Source organism: Anomalospiza imberbis, chromosome 6 (genome assembly GCF_031753505.1).
Source record: "Anomalospiza imberbis isolate Cuckoo-Finch-1a 21T00152 chromosome 6, ASM3175350v1, whole genome shotgun sequence".
Taxonomy (NCBI): domain Eukaryota; kingdom Metazoa; phylum Chordata; class Aves; order Passeriformes; family Viduidae; genus Anomalospiza; species Anomalospiza imberbis.
The window spans coordinates 11,164,818-11,189,095 of record NC_089686.1 but is presented as its reverse complement, the minus strand read 5'-3'; the positions used below and the strand labels follow the sequence as shown (position 1 = coordinate 11,189,095).

General features: G+C 38.7%; 1 protein-coding gene across 2 annotated transcripts in view; it reads left to right on the top strand.

Annotated features, from left to right (window-relative positions):
• Positions 1 to 15,258: 15,258 nt before the first annotated feature.
• The window catches only part of PPP2R5C (protein phosphatase 2 regulatory subunit B'gamma), a 73,782-nt gene continuing 64,762 nt past the window's right edge, over positions 15,259 to 24,278 (top strand). Inside the window, exons 1-2 of one of the 2 annotated variants that reach the window (XM_068192375.1) lie at positions 15,259 to 15,407; positions 16,940 to 17,005. In XM_068192375.1, coding sequence (XP_068048476.1) covers positions 15,381 to 15,407; positions 16,940 to 17,005 — 93 coding nt within the window. In that variant the 5' untranslated portion in view covers positions 15,259 to 15,380. Of the gene's footprint in view, positions 15,408 to 16,933; positions 17,006 to 24,278 lie in introns of those variants that run through there. The other variant, XM_068192377.1, reaches the window with a different exon arrangement.

Sequence of the window (24,278 nt, the reverse complement as noted above, 5' to 3'; positions counted from 1 at the left end):
TACATAGATGTTTTCAGCAGTGGGAATCCACAGCAGAACACAGTCAACTAATTTGGACCTATGATGACCTTATGATGTTATTTCACACACTGATCACCACACCCTTCAGAACCACAGAGCATTTCTTCTTAATGTCTATTAGGTGTTCACAATTTACATTACTAACATGACAATACCTAAAGTAAGGTGTCTATTTACTGAGTTATTTTATATTAATTTAAATTTAAAAGTCCATAGGATTAGCAATTGTTAATATTTGGAGAAGGAAAACAGCAGTACATGTAGCTCAGAAAATGCAGCCTATGAGAAAAATGAAGAATTTGAGAGTGCGGAACTTTAATTCTCTTTGTACATGGAAAAGGCAGTTATAAAAAGATGATCATTTATCGTTCAAGGTATTCACTAGAAGGACAACTGGAAGAAGCACAGGAAATATTAGTTAAATAGTACATTGAAAATAACTAAAATATATATAGTGATAATTCTGCCAAGCAATAAACTCACTAAGAAGGCTGTAAAATCTTCTCTACCAAAGGTTTTCAGTAAATGTAAGGGAGATTGCCATATATTATTCAGGAGACAAAAACTGACAAGAGTAATAAGTTATCATGGATCATCTGTTCAAGCATATTCCACCTTTTCTACATAGTTGTAATTCTTGTACGATCCTAAACTGTTGCAAGACAAAAACCTCTAATCATTTGCAATCTTAGTAAAATCAATACAAACTGGGAAAATCGTACTGTGTCTGACAGGTCCAGGTCGTGTTATTAGCGACACTAATACGACATTTTTAGGAAAAGGGATCTGAGTTAGGTATACACAAAAGCTATTAATAAGTAAGAAAAACCCATCCCCATTGTTGATGGGGTTCTTTCAGTTATAAACACATACTTAACACATTTTCTCTCTGTGTACAAAACCGACCATGCAAATAATTCCCTCCTTTTTTCTTAGCTACCAGTTCATCAAAAATATTGAGCAACAGCCAATCTTGGAAACTCTACTAACAATTTCTGAAAGTTTTTTCACAGCACTGAAACCAGTCACTGGAAAAAGTAAATAGTAGCTACTAAAAACAAAAGAATCCAAATGCTTCAGCTTTGTCACACCACAACTGAAGCATTCTTCTTTCAAATAGAGGTATTTAAATTCACTTAGGAATATGTGTCTTTTTAGGTCATCTTAATTTAAAGTGGAGCAAATTTGAATAATTTTGAACCCAGCAAACTCCAAAAACATTTAACAGCTGCTTCATTATGCATTATATTTCTACAGCTATAATCACCTCACTGTGGTTGTTTTCAGAAACATATTTTACTCCCATTTTAGCAAACTTTTGTATTAACATCTGAATAATCAAGCTTTACACTTTACAGTTTGAGAGGATATTTAAGCAATAAAATTCTGTGTATGATCTCTGCATTCTAAAAAATCCTCCAAATCAATCAGATCTTCTATACTATGAACTGCTTCATTCAAAAGAGGTTGGGTTTTCTGGCTATGACTGCTGAGACTGGTTTTAAGTTGCAGTTTTCATTTTCTTGCAAATTAATTTCATTTTCCTTGAAACATTTGCAACAGCTATTTAATTGCATATAATGTCAGAGCATGTGTCCTGGGTTGCTCAATTAAATCATTGTTATTACTATTACATAAGGTTATTATATCTGTACTAACAAGGTATTTGGCTGTAAGTATAAGTGTTCAGGCATATTCAGTTTTGCTTTTAAATGTACATGATTAAGCAACTGTGAGTAGATAACTGCTGGCAAATGATCTTTACAGAAATGGCCAAAAGCTTTCATAAAAAAGAAGTCCAAATACATTGTAAACAGAGATATTAAACTCTGATCTATGAAGTATTTCAATCAGCATTAAGTGAGTTTTTTGGGCAAGGAGACCTGAATTTCAGATTCTGGACCATGACCACTCACACATTACCCAGGGACATCAGTATAATTATTCTTTAAATTGAATCAGCCAGTCAAAGAGTTATTAAGAAATTATTTTCTCTCATATCTCCCCTTTCAATCTCTTGGCTTTTGTGATATGGCTATGAAACATTCTCCAACTGCCAGTGAACGTGGAGGACCCGGATTTTTAATGTCAGAATTGCAACTGGCTTTTGTAATTCAGACACTTTTTGCATAACCTAAATAATAAAAACAAGAATGTTTCATATCCCACCTTAATACCCATCTCATCCTTAATATAAGGGTTGTATCTGAAGCTGAGTTTGACTTCAGGAATTTACTCATACAACTGGGTCAACCAAGGCTTGAACAATGTGCTAGTTATAGTGGTCAAAGTGGTACAGTAGATGTGGCAATACTGTTACTAGCAAAAATGAGACACAATTTGTCCCACTTGAAGAATAACAATGAATATGACTGCAAGAAAATCCCCATCTAAACCAGTTTAAGACACATCTGCAGCTGTTTATCTACATAACCTCTGTACAGCTTCTTACAGAAGGATGAATACAAGGAAGAGACAAGGCCTTGATGCTGGTCCTTGTCCTGAAGGCTAAAACTAAAATGAGCCATCAGCCTAGCAAGGAGAGCAGTCTGCAGAGAATCCTTAGAGATGCTCTAATTCATGCTGCCAGTTACCTACCCAGGCACTGTTGCCATAGCTATAGCTCCTCTGTCCCTGTGTACTGCAGTAACACAATCTCAAAGCCACAAAGGCATAAAACCTTACAGAGATCTGTAGCAGAGGTAAACAGCCAAGCCTTTGGTGGTTTTGGCCAGTCATAATATCTGATATTAAAATTAATTTTAAAAAATAATAGTCTAAAAAGAGATTTTATTCTGCAAATGTCTTGGATCAAGAAAGAAACCTGCATTCCATTTTCTTCCAAGTGTATACACACCACCTTTTGTAAGGGAAAAAAAAAAGATCAATACTTAGAAAAAAAACAACACTTCCGGAGACATTAAAAACTTAACAGCTAATACAATCTTGTTTTGGCTGCAGGCTTTTATCTGACAGCTTTTCAGATCATATTGTTCATCAATTTAAAAACTAAATAACTCCTCCAAATGATAAGACTGTAAATTATGGGTTTGAACAGCTTAAGTTCTAATGCAATAATTGTATTGTGCCTGGTGAAATTAAAAATGTTAATTAAAAATGTTAAAACACTGTCCAAAACAAACAAAATTTTCTAGATATTTCTATTTTTCTAGTACTGACTTTAACAGAGCTGCACTAATCTATGTCAGCACTCATCTTAAGTCTAAAGCATTGCATTACTTGTTTCATAGCATTAAGTGATTTATATTATCAAGTACTAGATTAGTTGTTATAGTTATAATAAAGTATTATACAAGTTACTTTTCTCTGTTCACATTCCCACTTTTGGAAAACTATTTTCAAACAGCGATAAAACTTATTAATGTAGTATAGATTCTTATGAAAACACTAAGCAAACTCATACTCATGGATCAATTCTAATTTTGAGTCATATGCTTTAATTCCTTTTATCCCCTAAAACAGAAAATACAAAAAAAAATCTTGCCATGGCTACTACGGAGATGCTGGAGCTCAGAGGCGAAATAATCTGGTATAGCTCATGCTGTAAGAACGAATAGCAATATAAAAGCTAGAGCACAATCCACAAATACATTATTAATGATGTTTTCTTCTCCAATCAGCAGATGGCCACTGAACAGCTCAAGTGACTGGTAATAGGATACACAGCTTTTCATCTCCAAGTATCTGCACCAGGACTGTCTCGAGTGGTTGTGACTGAAAGGTACAATTTGACAGGCATTCAACAGCAAAAATGTAATAGTCAGTCTCAGTCTAGAGACTCAGCTTTTCCTGTGCAATCTGGTTAACAAAGCTGCCATGTTATTTTCAAAGTCAGGGTTGAGTAGGCCAGGAGACTTGATTATCTTTTTAGGTCTAAAGGGTCAGCCCATCAAAACAATTTTGAAACCCAGGTGCAAGTGGGACAATGGACTCAGTGGTCAGTTTCTGTTAGTGTCCAGCAGGTATTTTTTTCAATTACCAGATTAACTTTTAAACACACAAACAAACAGATAAAAAGACAGCAAGAACAAAAAATAATCTGAGATGAATGGGAAAAAATTAATGTAATGAGACAGACCACTGCTTTCACAAAGTTTTGCCTGAAGGATGTGATGCGTTCTTCTTCTGCACACTCAAGGCACAAAATTTTTCATATAGATACAAACATACAGTATAGATGCAAAACATCGGTAGTGTCAAAAAAAGAATTAGTAAATTGATAAATTCAAGTGATTGTAACTCCCTTCTGCAGGAAACCTGGCATCTGCTGTTCTCAACAAAACTCATTATATTCAGCAGTCTCCATGAGCTTTGAATTTATTTGAAGTTTTTTTTATGTTTACTGAACATAACCACACTTAGGTTTTCAGGGAATCCAACTGAAATTCAAGGGATTCAATACAGATTCAAAGGCTGCCTTCATTACCTCGAATCTGATAGAAAAATTATTCATAATGTAGAAGCCCTCTTCTTGTGAAAAGAAAATTACCATCAGCGTATATTTGGAGTAAGTCTAGAAATAGACATCTCAAACATAATTAATCAGTCAAATTCAAACATAAGGTCAGTATCATATGAAAGGTTTTTCATGATAATATTTTTGAAAATGTATCAGGAATGAAAGGGAATTCTACATGTAAAAGTGCTGCAGACACCTAGTAGTAGGTGATAAGAGTTGTTGAGTCAGAATTCTTAAAAATACAACTTTGTTACCTCCTTGACATCCACGGACATTACCTTTATGGTTTCTTTCATGTCAGTACAGAACATGAAGACAGATGCTAAAGACTGCTCTCTGACAGGATTGAATCCCTTAGGTTAAAGGTGGCTGAACACATAATTTAAATCTGTATCTCTGTATACCTATAAAAACCAATTAAAATCATACCTCAATAGAACAACTGAACTTCAGTTTGTATTTAAAGCTGCTTGTTATCACTGTTATTAGAATCACAGTCCAGATTTCCTTCTTCCTTATTCTAGGCACTGTAAAGACAAATTGCCATAAAGATAGAAAAGAGAGATAAAAGATGTGAAAAAGAAAAAGCAACACAGAGATTAGCTTGCCAAAATCACACTGCAAATTAATGGTCAAATTAAGAATAGAATTCAGATAATTCAAACCCCAGTCTGTTGCTGAGCTCACAGAGTATTCCCTCAGGCTTTTTCTAAGACATTTTTATTAGCCATCAGTGTTTACTGGTGCTAATTAATGTTAGACCATAAAAAGACCTTTTAAACAAGAAGCATCTGAATTTACCATCCATCAAAATTCCACTTCCTCTGTAACATTTACAGAATAATCAAGAAGTTGACTAGGAGGCTCCTGAACATTCATACTGTACCAAATGTGTCTAAGGTTCACTCAAGCCTACAAGAGCCTCTTGGGCCAGCTGATGCCTTACCCTCTTCTGCAGCCAAGAGCATGCACAGGAATGCAAGGGGCAGCATCAGGTGATGAACTTTATCCTTCAAGCCAAGCAGTGCTGACCTAGACACAGCTGAGAAGCCTGGAAAAGCACCATGAGAACTTGAACACTCATGGCATTGACTAGTGAGCCTTTGCATCCCTTAACTTATGCATACCTATTAAATTTTACTATTTAATTGCTCAGCTTTTGGTCACTTTCCCCTCATTCTGGTTTCTAGGCCACAACTTATGCATATAGATAATTTAGCATTTAATTGAATAATACTATATATGGAGCATACTGTTTGGGAAAGACATAGCAAAACCAGATCTTTCTGTGAAAAGGACATTTCCCTACTAGTATTTCAATTGCAGTTCTATAACGCTTCAGCCTTGAATTAAAACCCCTGGTTGGGTCCATAACATAAGTAAATAAATTTAAAAAAAACTTTAAAGATTAGGCATTAGTTCATCTACTTTCTGACATTCCAGATAAATATTAAAATGTGTTGACATACTTAGCAGAATGAAAATTCAAATCCAAGCTGGTGCAGTCAGAAAAAAAATCTAATTAATTTGGGGTGATGAGTAGGATTTTTATATAAATGTGTGAAAAGAAACCTTTATTTATATATCTTATGTACCTTATCTCATTTCTGTACACATTTTATTTACCTTATTACCATTATCCTCTTTACATATATGAAAGAAGCTTTAAACATAAAGTGCCCTGGGAATTATGAACAGGCACTTACCGATCTGCTTGTTTTCTCTGCTAACAACAGGGATTTTTCATTTTAATTTATATTAAAAAGCAGATAACTTTAGTTCAAATGCCTGCTAATTCTTCCTTTGGAAAAAAAAAAAAAAACGAGTACATAGGGAAATCTGGGTATTGAGTCTATAAATTAAGGAACACAAGACAAGCAAAGGGCTGCCCATAAAACTACCTTGGTAGCCCCAGTGAAAGGAAGAGAAGAACAGCTTTCACAATTGGTCCTTGAATCATGTTATATGTGTATGGAATACTTCTCTGAAAGCCAAGAAACGTATGAACCAAGTGTCTTCAGATAAAATTGAAAAGAAATACATGAGAGTAGCAATAAAAGCAAAAGCAGGGAACAATACAGCATGCTGGAGACCAGAGCTGGTTTGGGAAATTAAACTCTAGGAGAAGAGCTGTGATTGATCAGCTGTGCTGACATTGATACATGCCATTTTCACAGCAAAAAACTGTGGACAGCAAAAGAGGACCATGAAGTTTAAAAAAGCCATGAACTTCTGTGAAGGAAATGCATGAAGTATAAAGATTATGTGTCACAGTTCTGTGAAATGCATGCAGGAGAATAATCTGTGTCAAAGGCCTTGTTTTATGACTTCTTAGTAATTGTCTACCCAATACTTGTAATCAGCTTCCTGATGTTCAAAATAAGTTCTAACATACCTAAGAACTGATGATAAAATGTAAATACAACTCATATCTATGTAAAATTTCTGAAATAAATACTGAACATAAGATGCAAACAAATTTAATGTTGGGGCAAAATCTGTACAGGCATACCAGATAGTCAGTACACAGCATGATATAAATACAGATGGAAGAGAAATCTGCAGTTAAGTTGGTCTAACACTTCCTATTGTAAGATTCTGGTTTGAAATGCTTATAAGCTTTGCCAATGTTTAATTGCTCTAAATTCTTTCAGAATACCTGATGTTTTTTAAACCTTCAATAAAAATTGAGCTGACACCTTCTACAATGTGACTAAGCAAAAACATTCTGGTTTGATGAAGGCGATTTATTCTTATTAACTCTTATATTGAAAAACTGAATTTAGAATTATGAATTCCTCAGTACAAACAGACTGGACTGGAGCTCCTGGACTGGGCCCAGCTGGAGGGCTACAAAGGTAATTAAGGAACCAGAGTGTCTCTCTTATGAGGAAAGGGCTGAGGTAGCTGGCTCTGTTTAGCCTCGGGAAAAGACAACTGAGAGGGGACCCCATCAATGTCTACAAGTATCTGAAAGGAGAGTGGCAAGAGGATGGAGCCAGGCTCTTCTTGGTGATGTCAGGCAATAGAACAAGAGGCAGTGAGTGGAAACTGATGACCAGCAAGTTTCACCTGAACATGGGGAAGAAATTCTTTACTGTGCACTGACCATGCACTGGAACAGATTGCCCAGAGAAGCTGTGGAGTTTCTCTGACTGGAGCTACCCAAGAACCATCTGGATGCAGCTCTGTGCAATGTGCTCAAGGATGACCCTGCTGGAGCAGGGAGGTTGGACAAGATGACCCACTGTGGTCCTTTCCAACCCAACCCATTCTATGATTCTTTGGCTCAGGACTTTAACCAGCCAGTAGAAAGAATCCACAGCTGAATTAGAAGCCAAGGCTTCCATCAAAACACGTAAGATTTTGAGTGAACCTGCACTATCAGTTTGAAATATTGCCTGTTTTGTTCCAAGGTCCTCTTCATTAGCATTCACTTTGTGCACATGTTTGATTATTCCTGGAATATTCTCTGAATCAAAATAACAAGGTTTGCTCTTAGAAAAATTCTAGAAGCCATTCAGTGACTAGGTAGCTCTAGGAAATGATATGAGAACAAAATCTCTTGGTCCAATCCTCCAACATCATCCTTGCAAGCCTTTGCCTGGCATGACCCTGTAACATCTCTCTGATAACATGGCATAGTAGGAGATAAGTGGTGTGCCACAAGCATTTCTCCTTCTATCTTGGGCAAACAAAAAGGTTTTATTATTAAAGAACCTTTCAGAATTGTTCAGATGTCTTATATGCAAAGATAAACTTTAAAGTGCCCAGAGGGAATCGGTCTGGCAGAGGCCTCTTAGTTTATCACAGCTTTTGAAGGCAGGGAACCCTGACTGCAGGAATTACCCTTACTACCAAAACAGACCTGGTGAGGCTGCTTCATGCTGAGGGATTTCATTGTGGACCCAGACAATGATACTTAAACCCAAAAGTGTCCTTCCAAAGAGCTGTCCCGATGGCAGGATGTGAGCACAGCAGAGAGCGGTGTCTGTGCCATGCATGCAGAGGCTGCGGGGCACTGCAGAGCTCTCGAAGATCCCTGCAGAGGTTGCTTGGTGCAGCAGCAGGCAGCCTGCCCTAGGGAGAGCGAGCCAGAAGATACTCCTCGCATTCTGACAAGGAAGCTCCTGAAAATGAGAAATCCAGCCTATGCATCATCTCAGAAGATGGACACTTCTGAGCACACGCAGACATGGAGCCTCCTGAGCCCACAAACTCATGGCACTTGCAGGGTTAAGTCCCGAGCACGCCTTCTGAGTATGTCTTTCAACTCTTCCCACACTGAGATAAAAATACACAGCTATATTAGCTATGACCAATCCTAAAATCAGCAGAAAAAAGGTATGAAGGGTAGAAGGAGAAAATCTTGTATGGCATCACCAGGAGGTACAATTAATTGGATGTCTTCATTCATTCTATAAATACCAACTTAAATGATAAAAATGAAAATGTAGGAGTTTTAGCTGCAGTCACCTTTATGTTACTAGTCTCAATCATCTGATACAAAATTAATCTTTCCTTTGATATCTTGTGGGAAGAAGGAATGCTAGTACATGTATGGGAACATTGTATTTAATGCAGCAAAAGCCTGGAATGAACAGAGACTGCTAAAAATTGCACCAAAACACACCACAAAAATACTCAATTTGGACATGAAAAAGAGGTGAACTATCAAAAAGAAATATGTCCCTTCTACCTCCTAAATGCTAGGCAGAGACAATAAGTTTAAACAGATTATTATATAATATTTTCAAGTAACTCAGCTCGTTATAAAGACAAAAAAACTAAACACACAGAAATAGTGGAAATGTGAAAGCAGACATCCTAATTTATAAATGTCACAAACAGACTTGCACCTCTTTGAGGTTTTTTTCCTGAAAATATTGAAGTCCATGACAGACAGCAAAGTCTTGCTTTTAAGATCTTTTTATTTGCTTCACTGAGGCAGAAGAACATCAAGCAATTTGTACAAAGGGTTTTAATGTTACTATTTTTGAAATTCCCATCTCTCTGGAATTTGGATATCAGCACACAAATTCAGGCACTTCTCATAGGAATTGGCATTCTGGATAAGACAAATGGTTCATCCGGATTAATAGCTTGTTTTTTACTTTGATCATCATCCGAATTCCCCCATGTAGGTCATTTTAATACATAATAACCACTGTGGGAACTGTGGCCACAAGCAGATAAAAAGGTTTTAACTATCGTTAGATATTATTAGATATTTTTGTGATATATTATTTGTCCAGAATATTTATGAATCTCTGTATAGATGCTTGTCATGGTTTAACTCCAGTAGTCAGCTCAGCGTCACACAACGGCTTGCTCACTTACCCCCAGTGGAATAGGGGAGAGAATCAAAATGCTAAAAAATGGGAAATTTCATAGGTTGAGAAAAAGACAATTTAATAGTAATTAAAAGAAAATACACAAAGAAGAAAACAAGAAAATATGAAAAAAAAAAAAATACCCAAAACAATTGCTCACCACCAGCCAACAGATGCCCAGCCAGTCCTCAAGTAGTGCCAGCTCCAGCCAACCTCCCCACACTTCCATCCAGTTTTAGTGCTGAGCAAGACATCATACAGTATGGAACATCCCTTGGGTCAGCTGGGGTCACTGTCCCAGTTGTGTCCCCTCCCATCCTCTTGTGTACTCACAGCCTCCTCATTGGTGGTGCAGTGTGAGAAGGAGAAAAGGTCTTGAGGTTGTGTAATCACTGCTCAGCAATAACAAAATATCCTTGTGTTCTTAGCACTGTTTTCATCACAAATTCAAAGCACATCTAGCTCCATAGAAGCTTCAATGAGAAAATGTAGTTCTATCCCAGTTAAAACCAGTACAATGCCTTGGTAACATTTTGCATGAGATGTCCATTCTCATTATTTATGTTTTTCAAGTTCATTTTAAAATCAAGCTGGCCCAAACAGAAATCCAGAATCCACGTGTTAGTTAATACAGAAAATGGCTACCGACCACATATAAGACCAGGCCTGTTTCCAGCCATATGTGACAACATTTCCAAGTGGTCCAGGAGCTCTATTTAAATTCTGGCCTGGGCACCCAAATCAGGCCCACTTTGCCAGAGCTGAATCCAGTCACGTCTCCTTCCAACATGATTTATTTACTGAACTTCCTGGGCTGACCTCAGGCTTACATTGCAGGCGCCCATTCTCTCTGGCCCTGGTCTCCTGGATGAACCTTAGCCCTGTGTTACAAGCAGTCTTCTGTCCAGCCTTGCCTCCTTGGCTCTGATCTGTGTTATAGGAAGTCTTAACTCCATTCTGGTCTTTGGCTCTTTCTCCTGTCATATTTGAGTGGATTTTTTGGGTGGATCCCTAAATTCTTGCCTTGCCTTGTCTCAGACTGGTACTATCACCATCCTGACCCTACTGGGTCAGTGCCCTGGTAAGAGAGAGCTTACCCCTGCCTTTGCTGTAGCCATGCTCTGCTCCCAGCTCTTTCTCCCTCATGGAGCATCTCCTGCTGCTCCCCCATACAAGACAAAGCAAGATAACATCTGGTTTTTTCAATAAGCCTCTGGGAGCTTACTGAACAGAGTGTTAACATGAGTTTCACTACTTACTTGAAGGAAAGAGAGTCACATTTTTTTTTAAAAAAAGGGAAAAATCTCCTAGCAAACATTTTCTATAAAGCTATAATTGCCTAAATAACTAATAATATTCATTACATTTAAATGAAGCCTTATCAATATTTTTTTAAAACTTAGTGGTAAGGAAGAAAGTGAAAAGGATTTAGAACAGACAAAACTCAGAGAAATCTGTATTTCAATGTAATAATTCCACAGTCACTAAAAATTCCTAAAGCTAAGATCCAGATAGAGTAATCAATCATACATGAACATTTTTTTCATTTTTTACTAGTCCAAATTTTCCAAACATAAAAAGTAATATTACAGCTAGAAGGCATCAAATATGATACTACTACACATACATGTGATAAATTATGGTTCTGAACATGTATCTCTGATTCTGTGTTAAGTGATGCCAATAATTGCCATTTATAATTATGTGGTCACATATAAGGTTAAAATACCATGTTGTTTACATGCATGAAGTTCCAAATTTGACCTGCTACTAATTACCTCAAAAGAGTCTGACTTTTATACAGCTGTGAATAAATTGTTTTGCAGCCTTTACAATACTGCAGATTCTGTCAGCAGGGCATCCAACACTAATGGATTTTAAAATAATTGAGAATTAAAGCCTTATAATTTAGATTGAGAGCAGCACAATAATTATTTAATGTGATTCGGGGTAAACAGAATGAATCCATGCTTGTAGAGAAAGTTCCTGAAAGATGTTTAAGCTTTTTTTGTGAAGTTGAGTATACTTGTTTTGCAGCTTTTGGTGTTAGATTGCATAGAAGCAGAATCTATTGCAGGTGTTGATTAAGTAGTTTGTTCCCTCAGTTGCTTCAGACATAATCTACCAGTTCTACTATTCTTGCCAGGAAAGTTACCTTAAGTAGTATTTTAGCTTGTGCAAGCTTGAGAAAAAATGTTTCTATTTAAACCCATCTATTCCAGCCTCTTTACTGCCATTGGTCCTTCAGGTTTCAGTTCTCTATATCTGACACTGTGTGCCAGACAACAAAAGTCTGCATCAGTCAATGAAGAGATGTTTTGAGAAACAGCCTGACAACGTTTGACAATTATGGATTACAATGACAGTTCACTGGCTGCTAAAACCTTGTCCACAACTGCTGTTGCATAGTTTCAGCTGAGCCAAATTAAGAGCTTCCTAGCAAAAGGTCTCATTGTCTCCTGTCACCACTGCTCAGTTTTCTGCCATTTTAACAAGATGAACTGGCATACCACCCAATTAAACCAGACACAGTGCATGGGAAGCAATAAAGTCATACAACTGGGAATGGAAGATGTTATCCCTGTCACAGTGACAGTGGCCTGTTCAATAAACTCAGGCCAGAGCATGACTGTTCAACCACTGAAAAGGGATTAAAAAACAAGCAACAAAAACAAATGAAATGCAATCAAACAGATGAGACTATCCAATACAGCTGAAAAGGACTAATTGTGTAAATATTCCCTTTTCATTGGTACACAGGACACTTGGCCCAGATTCAAGCTATTAAGTATTATCCAGGTGTTTTACACAATACTTGACATTATTTGGTGACTTAATTTTGCAATTTTACAGACTTTGATCAGTACAGTAAAAAATGCAAATTGAAAACTATGCTACATGCATTAGTTTTTGACATTTTAATTAGAGCAATAACCTAATCGGTGTGAATGCGTTCTGGTTTTTGAAAACACCTAGTTTGCATAAAATGTTCAGAAGTTAATGCAAATATAAATATAGTCATATTCACACTCAAATTACATCACCTTATTTACATAGTTATTCCTACTCCATAGCAGAATAATTAGGCCCACAGTGCCATACCGTTGTAGTAAAAGTAAGATTTCATCACATAAGTCACTTATCTTAGGTCTTATAAGTCTCAGGTTTTATGAAGGCACTAGAGCATACAGACAGAACTATTTTTCTTGTAAACCTCCTCCACCCACTCATTATTTCAAATAATAGAGCAGGCCTTGAAAAACACAATTGCTTTCTGTTACTGGTGAATTAGATTCTGCAGCAAAGCAAGGTGAGGGGGAGTCAAGTTTTCACAAGAGTTTCTACATCTGTGGTCACAAAGAAAACCTCATAAATGTTAACTGAGTCAGTGCCAACTTTTGAACCTGTATTCAGTTCAACATATTGATTCAATGTTTCCCAAATAACTGCAAAATAAGGACAGACAATTTTTGCTGCTCCTATTCAGAAGTACTTGGGTAAGAATGATACTGACAGTTTTTCCATTATTTAGAAAAACTATGAGCACTAGCAGCACAAAAGAGGCCAAGAGCCAATGAGAAACTCATTAAGCTGCTTAAACTGATCTAAATCTAGGCTGTTGAGGTCACATCCCGCCCCCGCCGCATATTTCCACCCCCTTCCTTCAGCCAATGTTAGTGTTTACAGAAGCAGGTGGTGATGTGCCAGTTCAAGGCAAAAAAAGAAAAAAAAAAACCAAACCAAACCAAAAAAAACCAAACAAAAAACTCCAAACCAAAACTAAACCAACACACCAACACATCATTTTGGGAGGACGGTTTTCAACCTGATCAATTCTATGAACAGGTTTACACTTCACAGCACCAGCATCAGTGTAGGGGAGGGAGGTAGGAGCACAACAGCTGGGAATTAAGAGTAGTTTAAGCTTCTACAAAACTGTAACCTAACAAAGAAGTGGAAGCTCTTGAGTTTATCCCTAGCTATACTAACCCTTTCACACTCTGATCAAACTCCAGACTACAGATGGAGGTAGATTTCTTTCCTTTGCTGTCTATTAGTATTTCAATAATCCATGTTATTCTGTTGGTCAGAAATGTCATTTATTGGTAGCAACTCATTTCTGACTGGTACTTAGCAGAGGCACAATAGTGATAACTGTCCCTCATTTCTAAACTCTCCAACCAGAGAAGATGAGAGAAAGGATAAGAGGCAGACATAATTCGTTTCCTAGCACTTGAGAAACAGGAAAGGAAGAGGACTGAAGTAAGAGGAAACAGCTCTCCACAGCCAGTAAATTCCTTTGCAGTGCCTGGAAAAAGCAGTTTGTCTTTTTCACCACAAGAGCAAGAGCAGTGTTCCAATATAATGGATACAAGCTGATACAAGTATCTAACATCAGATACCATCCCATCAGACACAAGTGTTTATTAGAATTCCATATCCCAAAAATGACAGCATACCTGTTTGCTTGTGCTGGATATGATACTCCCAGGCTGCATAAGGAATGAGATCAATTTCACTTTTATGCTCTATTTATTAAGTAATTTTCCTATCCTTTAGCAGTACAACACAATTAGAATTTAACAATTACATCCAATCTAAATTTAAAATATTTTATGTCTTGATGCTAATATGACTGCTAATGTCCTCTGCACTTTTTCCTCAGCCAACAGTAATTTGTGGCTTAATCTGACCATGGGAGAAATACAGTTGGTAAATTTTCCAGATGGAGTATTTACATATTTCTTCTTTTGTCTTAAGATTGTCCTAAATTTTGCATTCTGGTTTTGGGAGATTAAAAAGTGATTTGTTTGGACAAAAATTATCTCTGGTACAGGTGGGCATGATGAAAACATGCACAAATGAACTCAGGCTTTTAAAAGCAATCCAGATATCGTTTCAAAACCAGGCTGCAACTTCCCAAAGCTCACCTTCTCCATCTACATACTGCAAGTCCTCAAAACTGAAGTCCTCAAAATGATGATGGACGCACTGGATTTGCACGAGAGGGCCAGCGAACTTCAGGCATGCCCGATATCGTTTTATTTATTTTTTTTTCCCTTAGCGTTTCCGCTCGCCACTGACGGGCGCTCGGACGCCCGCGGCGGAGCCCGTGCCCCTCGCCCAAGAGCGGCTGAGGCAGCGGCTGCGGGGACCCCCGGCTTCCCACGGGCTGAGCCAGAGCCTGCCGGAGCCTCGGGGCCCTGAGGACGCCTCAGCCCGTCCCGCTCAGCCTGCGGGAACACCCCGAGGCGTGGCCGGAGCCCGGGCGGAGCGGGGGAGCCGTCCGGAGAGCCCCGACCCCGCCGGGAGAGCGCCGGAGCCGCCGGGGGGCGGGGGCGCCGCCATCCCCGCCCGCTCGGTGACGCGCCGCGAGCTGCGGCCCACGTGACGCGCGCAGCCAATGGGCGGGCAGGGCCCGCTCCCCGCGGGCGGGGGAGGAGGAAGGGGGAGCACCGAGGCCGCCGCGGAGCGGGCGAGCGGCAGCGCGGGGCGGGCGCGGCGCGGAGCGGAGCGGGGCCGGCGGGGGCTGCGCCTCCGCGGCCATGCCGAATAAAAACAAGAAGGAGAAAGTGAGTCGGGGGGATCGGGAGAGGCCGAACCCCGCGGGGAGGCTGTGGGGTGCAGGCCCCGCGGGGAGGAGGGGCCTGGGGTGGGGGGCGGCGAGCGGCGCCCGTTCCCGGCGCTGGTGGAGCAGCGCGAGGGGCAGCCCCGGGTGAGGGGCAGCCCCCTCGCTCCCTGCTGTGTGCCGGCCTCCGCCGGCTGCCGGGGAGGGGGCGGCTCCCGGCGGGGCCTAGGCCGGGGGTGCCGAGGCGGGGTCCTGGTACCGACTCGCCGGCGGCCGCCGGAGGGAGGGAGTCGGTGGAGGGCGGCCGTGGGTTTGGCGTGCGGGGGAGTGCTGGAGGGAGGGGATGGGAAACGTGTCCTCAGCCGGGGCTGGCTGAGGCGGAGCGGGGAGCGGGGGTCTCGCTCGGGGCTGGTCCGGGGGCGTTGGGGAGGGGGAAGGGATTATTTCCACGGCAAGGTGGGGGGGGTCCGTCCCTACGGCTTCTTGCCCGGGCCCCGTCCTGGGAAGTTTGGCTGCTGCGTAGCTCTGGCTGCAGTGGGAGTTGCGCTGGGGGATCTCCGTAAGTATTCGAGGAGCACTGATCGCCCCTCGGAGTCTTTCAGCTCCTTCTCCTGACAATAGAAAGAACACAGCTTTGGCCCCGCTTTGCCTCAGGCTCCAGGGAGTGATTTGTCTGGCGGCTGCGAAAGGGGCTTGCACAAGTAATGATCGCAGAAAACTTGTAAATCCGGCAGGAAGTTAGCTGGATTGCACTTTATTTTGTGTGATGGGCAATTAGCCGCGAGTGGAAGTCAGAAACAGTGAACTATGCTGTCCTCCTCAGCCAGCTGCTGTCCCTCTCGACCACTTCTGTTTAGTTTTTAGTTTGTCATTTTAAAATTAGATGTAGGGAGGTTGAGTGTTGTGGTTTGTGGGGCGTTGTTTGCTTTAAATTTTCCCAATATCCTTGGCACTTTCGATGCTGAAAACACTGAAACTTTTCTTCACTTTTCTGAGAGTAACAAAACTCAAAAATGGGTGAAGGATTCAAGGTAAGTACAATACTGTGAGGTGGGAAATTGAGTTGTGGGCCTACTTCTAACACTGGACTTTCTAGTCCCTAGAGCAGACAAAATAATAAAGTGTAAAACGTGTTCTATACCTATGCTAGTTTCAAAGCTAAACTAAATGTAAATATTTCTGAACCAAAAAACCAAAGACAGCAAGGTAGTAGAACTAAGTAATTTCTTAGACATGGTTCAAATCACTTGCATTCTTCGTCTCTGCCTTCTTACCTATGGAAAAGCTTATCTTTATAGGTGAATTTTGCGGCATAAATAAATCTCCAAAGTCTTTCTGCAGATAAAAAATGTTTAAAGTGGCTTTGTAGAGACTTATAGCTCAATATTATCATCTTCCCGTTAAATCGTATCATTTTTATTCTGTCAATTTTATTACTTTTAGCGAGGGTCTAAAAAAGCCTGATTCCTTGATTTGAAAATCTATCTAGATCTCCTTTAAAAAAAACAACTGAAACTGCGAACTTTTTTTTTTAAGGAACCTGCAAAATCAGTCAAGAGTGGAAAAAGTGGCAAAGATGGACAAGATAACCAAGAACATGAGGTAAATATTACTAAAAAACATAGTATTTTTCACAGTTATTTGTAGTCACTTCTAAAAAGTGTTTTAAGTTTTTCTACACTGTAATTTTGACATGACAGTAGGGAAAATGATTGTGGAACTACTGCCCTGGTATTTGGCAAGATATAAAACAATGCTCTTAAGGAAGTCAGTTTTACTTAGAGTAAATAAATATTTGCTTGGTACCGTCTTAAATACTCATCTATTCCCTTTTTTGGTTATGAGATGTACATCTGTCTTATTTTCTGCTTTTATTGTGAGTTTTTGGGCGTCTATCCTTGTTGCTCAATGTCGTTTTTAGAATTCTCTGTAATTCCCAGAGGTCTCTTCTCTCAAACTGTCGATGCTGGCATGTCAGTTGAGTGTCAGTAGCCTGGTTTATTGTCAGGAGACCTTAGGCTTAATCAAAGGCTGCCAGCTGTTGTGTTGTGTAGTTCCTTTTTATAGGTATACGATGAAATGTGCCATTTTTTGACTAATTATTTTGTTGATTTTTTTTTCCTTCTGCATTTCTCTCTGTTTTGCCCACTAGCAAGGCACAGCAACTTGAAAAGGGACGTTTAAGTCATTATTTGCACACATTCACTCAGAAACTCAGAATTAGTAGTTTTGTTTGTTTTGGAAATCCACCATTTACATTAATTTCCTTTAAAATATTCATAATAAGTTATGAAAAGTTATGTATTTCATCCTCTAAATGTGTCTTGATTCTGAAAGATAATGTTTGAGAACAAAACATTCATCCAGCTTTACTGTTTTTCCTGCCCTGTTAGGGATAGGTGGGTTAGACTATTTATTGTATGCAGTTCAATGAGTTCTCATTTGTCTGTTGTGCAGAGCGATTCATGCTACTGTCATAAATTAAGAAGATCATTAAAACTTGTAAATTATGTGTAAAAGTATTTTGGTAAATTCCTGTAAGTGTGATAGAGTTTTGTTGGAGGGAAGCTAGCTACTAGAAAGGATCTTAGCTACTAGGGGAGCTTGTACAATGAAGTGGGAAATATATCAGTGTAGATGTTTATAGTGGTGTAAATAGATGTACTTCATTGTGATGTGTTCTGTCTTTGCAGTGTCTTGCTATGGCCATAATTTTAATTCCTGTGTAGTTGTAAGGCTCATTATTATCACCATCTTTGGAGTACATTTGTTGACTACTTATTTTCTCAAGCTTCCGAATGACAAGTTGCTGAGACCAAGACTAATTTTCTTATTCTCTCTTGGTACTTCAGGATCAAGTGTATAAGCTCCCTGAGATAATAAGTGAAGAGCTTTATATCCTAGCCAAAAATGTATATGTGGGTTTCTTTGCCATTTCTTTCTGTCTTTGCAGATCTAGATTTTTGGGTTTGAAATGTGAGAGATGAATCTCAATTGAAGAATGTTTTACTGTTCCCACACTGTTTCTTTTGTCCATCCAGGTAGAATTCCCAAAGAAAAATACAGTTTACTTGTCTAGGGTACTTGGTCATGTGTGAGCAGGGGCAGAATGGGAAAGGAGCTGGGAATGTGACTGGCACATATAGTATGGTTCTCATTCCCAGTGGGCATTATTTAGTCTCCGTACAGTTTTGAACACCTCAGTGCGTGACTCATTATCTTAATTAATAGAGTAATTGCACACAAATAGTAATGTACACTTCGCATTCTAACGTGGCTGGCTGTAATCCTGCTGTATGTTAGCTGGTGCTTATATGAGCAGAAAGGAGGCTATTTATTAACATAGGGAAGATTGGTAAATACAGAAACATTCAGGAGCATGCTGTTAATACATTTCTAGGTTTCCTTTCCCTTCAAAAAAGGTTGTTGTCATGTGTCATTCTACATGTGTTTTAATAGGGCTTTACAAAATTCTCTTCTAGACTATGAGTAGGTTTGGAAATATGGTGGTTCATTTCAGCTTTCTGTTTCTAAAAATGCATTTAATGCATATGCATTTAATGCAAATCAATTTAATGCAAATGGCAGATTGTAAAGACTAGAAACAGCCTGCTGTTCAAAGAACAGGGACAACACAAGCAGCAGCATCCCACAAATACTTTATTTATAGATACTTTTATAGCGCTTAACTAAATGCATGATGCCTTGAACTTCTATAGATAAAAAAAGTTAAATAGATCTTAGTATTTACAAAAATGAGCATGTGTTTTTCCTGTCTTGCAGTCTGAGGAATGAGGTTTCGGTCAATGGAGACTGTGCAGCAAGTTTGAAAAGGGATTGAAATGATTCCTGGTATACCAGATCCAGAATGCCCATGCTGAAAGAGGGTGAAAATCACTTAAGCTGATGGTTCTTGCATTAGCTGTGTGTGGTCACTCAATGTAATACTAAAAAAGCCTTGCTACATGTGGAGTGACATGGACCTCCATTCTGAATTGCTATGCTCAAGAAGAGAGACTCAGAGTAGATGTATATGTATGGTCTTCCATCCTGGTATACTTTTCTTAAGGCCAGTATGTGGTTTAGAGGGTTGTTTAACTGCAAGTTGTGTAAAATTGGTATTAAATTATAAATTATGTAATTGACATTTATATATTTTTAATACATATATTGTATTCAGGTTTTTTCCCCCAAAATCCTGCCTAATGTCCCCTGCATAGGAGGACTCTTGTTACTTTGATTGTCTTTCTCTTGTTCCCATCTTTTGGTGACAGAGGTACCAGAAATGCACAGTCTGTATGAGGTGAGGGCACCTTGTCCTTCTGTACCCAATGCCATTGCTCCAGTTTCCAGTTGCATGTTGCTCATTTATTGAACACTTAAGAAAAAAGCTATTATTAAGCTCTCGTCTAAGCTTATTTTGTAACCTGTTAGTAAACGTTAATAAATTAGACTAAATAGTTGCCAGAACAGTTAAATCTATTCCTTTAACTAGAACCTCTTATTTCATCAGTTAGTCCAGCATATTAGTGTCTTCAGGTTGTGATCAAAGACTTAATCCGTTGTGTATTGTTTTTCCTCCCTATGTGAGTAGTGTCTCTGCTCTGGTAAATTCTTGGGGCCTTTGTTTAACAGTGCCCAAAAACTATACTGGCACCAAAACCTAATACTGAAAATTAAACCCCCTGGGTGTGGTGATTGGCCATTCCATTGGTACCTTGTGGGCATATACCCTGTGATCTAACTGGCTTTTGAAAAAATTATTTGTCTGCTGGATAAGCTTTGTTGTAGAGTTTTGTTTTATCACAGGGGTGTGGAGGTCTCCTTTTGAATTGAGGCAGTAGTAATTTATGGAGAGTCTAATTTTTTTAGAAAAGGTGACTTGGTAATAGTAATTGGCTTTTGAAAAACATGACCTTTTTCTATCTCTAGAAAAACCTAACCTAACACCTAAAATAATTCAAGTGCAGTAGTTTAGCAGTGGTTTTCAAATACTACCGCAGGGGAAGGAAGTTAAAATTTTAACCCTATATACTCTTTATTTCTGACTTTTTTCTGTCTGTGTGAGAGTAGGTGCTAAAACTTGCTCTTTTCACCAGTCACTGGAGCAGTCCAGGACAATTAATTCACTACTGTAGTTCACCTGGGGGATGGAAGGGTCAGAAGTAGCTGGGAGTCTTTCATACATGACACTAGTCTGGTATAAAACCAGGTGACAGGGAGGGATAGCTTCTTCTGTGTCTAGCTGTACTGGCCTAAACTGGCATTAAACTTTTAAATTTAATTTGTATTAATTTTCAATCCAGATGCTGAGAAGTCTGTAGAAGGCAAAGACTATTTTTGTTGTTTGAGAAAGTATTGGCTTGGTGACTCTCAGCAAATGAAAACAGAAATTATAACTCATTCTTCTGCCATGCAGAAAAGCAAACGGAAGACTAATGTGGTTTTGAGAAGCATGTGTGTGTGTATTATCTTGTTGTTTCCACGTGCTGTCCTTGTTGGTTCTTTCTACTTTAAAGGTATTTTGTTGTGGTTCTTTCTTCTTTTTAATGTAGGCAAATCAAAATGTAATGAAATGCAAATTGTATTAACTATTTTTCTTGCTGTGCAAGAAATGATATTGATAACATGTGTTGCTGATGTTGGACTGTAATCACTGCTGAAACCAATTTTTAAAATAATTTAAAATCTTTTAAGTGCTGATCCATGCTTCTATCCTGCCACTGTCTCACAGCCATCACTTTTCAGTAGGTTTATTACTGTAATGGCTTCCAGTGCAGAAATTTTGTAAGGCTTTATTTTCAGAAGCTTTTCTTCCCTGCTTTTTGAGGCCTTTTTAATTTAAAAGTTATTTTCTTAAGCTACTTAGCCTAATGGTAATACTTTTCAGTAAATGGATTTGCAAAAAAATTATAGAAATCTCTGTTTGATGGGCCATCTTCTTCAAAACACTTCAGCACAAGTAAGAATTTTCATCCCTCTGAAAGAACCTCCAGAGGTGGCTATCCAGTTATCCATGATCACCTTTCCTATATTAGCCAGCACATGGTAGGGAAAGACTGTCAGTATTCTCACTACTTTTAATGATTCCTGATTATATGAGGACATAGGATTGTCATTTCTATTAAAAGTAGGAAATTACAAAAGGAATGGGTAGTAGAAAGAGTGTTGATGTTTTTTGCATGGCTTTTTTTAGTTGACATCGTATGTGGAAGTATCCTAACATTTAAAGGAAAGCAAGGAATAGACAAAAGCAATAAATCCAGCACTATTTTGTGATAACAGGTTTCCATAATCAGTAGCAGAAGTTATTTAGAAAGTTGAGTGGATATTCTCTATATATGCTGCTTATTTTTCTCGTGTATGCTGTTTGTGATTTTCATTGTGGTGCTATTTACCCAGAGAAACAAATATACCTGATCTTGAAGTTGGGGACTGTTACATAGTATCCAGTTTGAGACTAGATTTTTTTTACTTCAGGATTTAAGTTATACTTGAAAGTCTTTTCAGAAATAAGTACTAATTTGGCAGTTCATTTAGGCACCACAGCAGAGGTTGAGGTTTGGGGATTGAGGAGGGGAGAAAGTTCTGGGATTGTTTTCTCTTCCTTGTTAATGTGTATTAGGACTGCTCCTAAATAATTTCTAGAAATACCTTCTTCTCACAGGTATTTATTCACTTAGGTGAATGCAGTAGCACTGCATTTTGGATACATGGCATTCATCATCTTTGAGGTATAAGATTGTTCTTTACTTGTTCTTCACAGAAGCTGGTGTCCTTAACAAAGAGATACATTTAGCACTGGCAGGTGTCTTCATCACACATCAACCCTAGCTGGGCCCTGGCTCTTCTCATCAGTGTGTGCTCAGTGGTGTGCCCCAGCTGGACAGGCAGCGTAGCCAGTGCTTTCATGAGCCAGTCCCATGCAGTAGTACATAAAGATGATCTTAAAACTGGTGGTCTTGCATTTGGAAAAAGAGATATATTATGAAATAAAATTGAAATTTCAAACAACTTGTCCTCTCAAGTTTGAATCATGGAAGGACTATAAAGAGACAGTGTTAGACCCATTATGTAGCTTTCTAGGGTTATTAGTTTGGGATTTTACTCATAACAGTAGCAAAACAGGATTTTAAACCAAAACTGTATGAAGTTGGGATGGATTTTCTCTTGAATCAGTTATAACTGATAGAAAATAAAATCTGTGGGCTTTGGAGTGGGTTTGTTTGGTTTTAAATTGGTGTGCCAACTTCTTAAAAAAATTAATTTGAAAACTAATTTTTGATCATGTCTCCAAGTTCTGATTTTCTTTCCTAGAGAGATTGCATTAATGGGTTGATATAACCATTAAAAAACACTTGAGGGTATACACCCTTAGTACTAGATGAGAAGCTGTTTGCTGAGTAAAGAGATGCCATGTGTTATTCTTAGAGCATCTATGAAACTGTTTGTCTTCCGTAATCTTCCTATTTGCAATTTTTATTGACATCTTGGCTTTTTGATTTTGGGAACTGGAATTTCCTTCTGTCTTCCAAGCAAGGACACCTTAGTACTGAATAGTGGAGTTACCTTAATGGTGTTTGTTATGTAACTTTAACATTATGCTTTTAAAATCAGTGGTGTTATTAAAGTGTACCAAATACTGCTGTATACAAGTATTTTATAACCTAAAATGGGACGCTTCTGAAAACAGGATCTTGTGCCCTTCTACTTCTTACACAAGGCTGACAACTACTTGTGTAACATATGAGGTGTGAGAACTGTGTGTGGTTTAGTGCTTGCTATCCTCTGCTTCCTAATGGTGTTTTTAAGCTCTCTGAATCCTTCCTGAATTGAAGCAGCACAGCAATGAAGGTTAAGGTTGTTCTAATCAAAAGGAGCAAAGTGACTTTCAAAAACGGATACCAGCATTTTGTGACTAAAAACATCCTTTTCATCCTTTGTTTCAAATTGCTTGTCTTAAATTATTTAGTATGAGTTAAAGCCTACCACTCAGAGAATACTCAGATGTACATTAACACATGTAATACAGAATTATTAATGTAGTTATCTTTTAGAATGCAAACAGTGAGAAAAAACGGGTAGCTGCTGAATCTACCAGTATGTTCATGGACTAAAACCATACCTTGTGTGCATTTTCCCCCCCTCAATTTCATTTGAAACCAGAATAAATTTGTAATTCTAGAAGTGGGATGGTAGGCCTTGGGGTTTTTTGTTTGTGTGTCCTTCCCTGCAACCGGCTTAGAGGGCCATTTACAGAAACCAACCAGCCGAAAGCTAGGAAAAAAACCCTGGCCTATTCCTGAATATGCTTCTTAAAAGATGACTGCCAAATATTATAATTTGCTACACATTTATAGTGACTTTTATATACTTCCTCATCACTTCTCAATTTAGCAGTCTGAAATACTGACAAGTAAGCTTCTCCAGTGACATGTAAAATAAAAGCATGATGAGAGCCAAAAATGAAATGATTTGGTATAACAGTTCTGTAGAAGCAGCCATAGTTATTATTCATAGAATCATAGAATGGTCTGGTTGGAAGAGACCCACAAGTTCATCTAGTTCCAACCCACCTGCCATGGGGAGGGACACTTTCCACTAGACCAGGTTACTTGTCATGGACTACATCTCTCTCAAATAGCATCTAATACAAATATCAAATTGGTGGGCAGGAGGCGAAGTAAAAAAAGATTTCAGTGTGAGTGTGTGAAGTGAGAAGCTTCTATGAATAGATCAGGGAGCACAAAAATATGGACCTCAGTGGTAAAGCCACACGTGCCTTAGCTCATCAGTAGCTGTATATAATTAAAATTTATAGTGGAGTATAGCAGTTGGTGCCTACAGTGAAAGAGTTAGTGTGTGATTTCCTTCA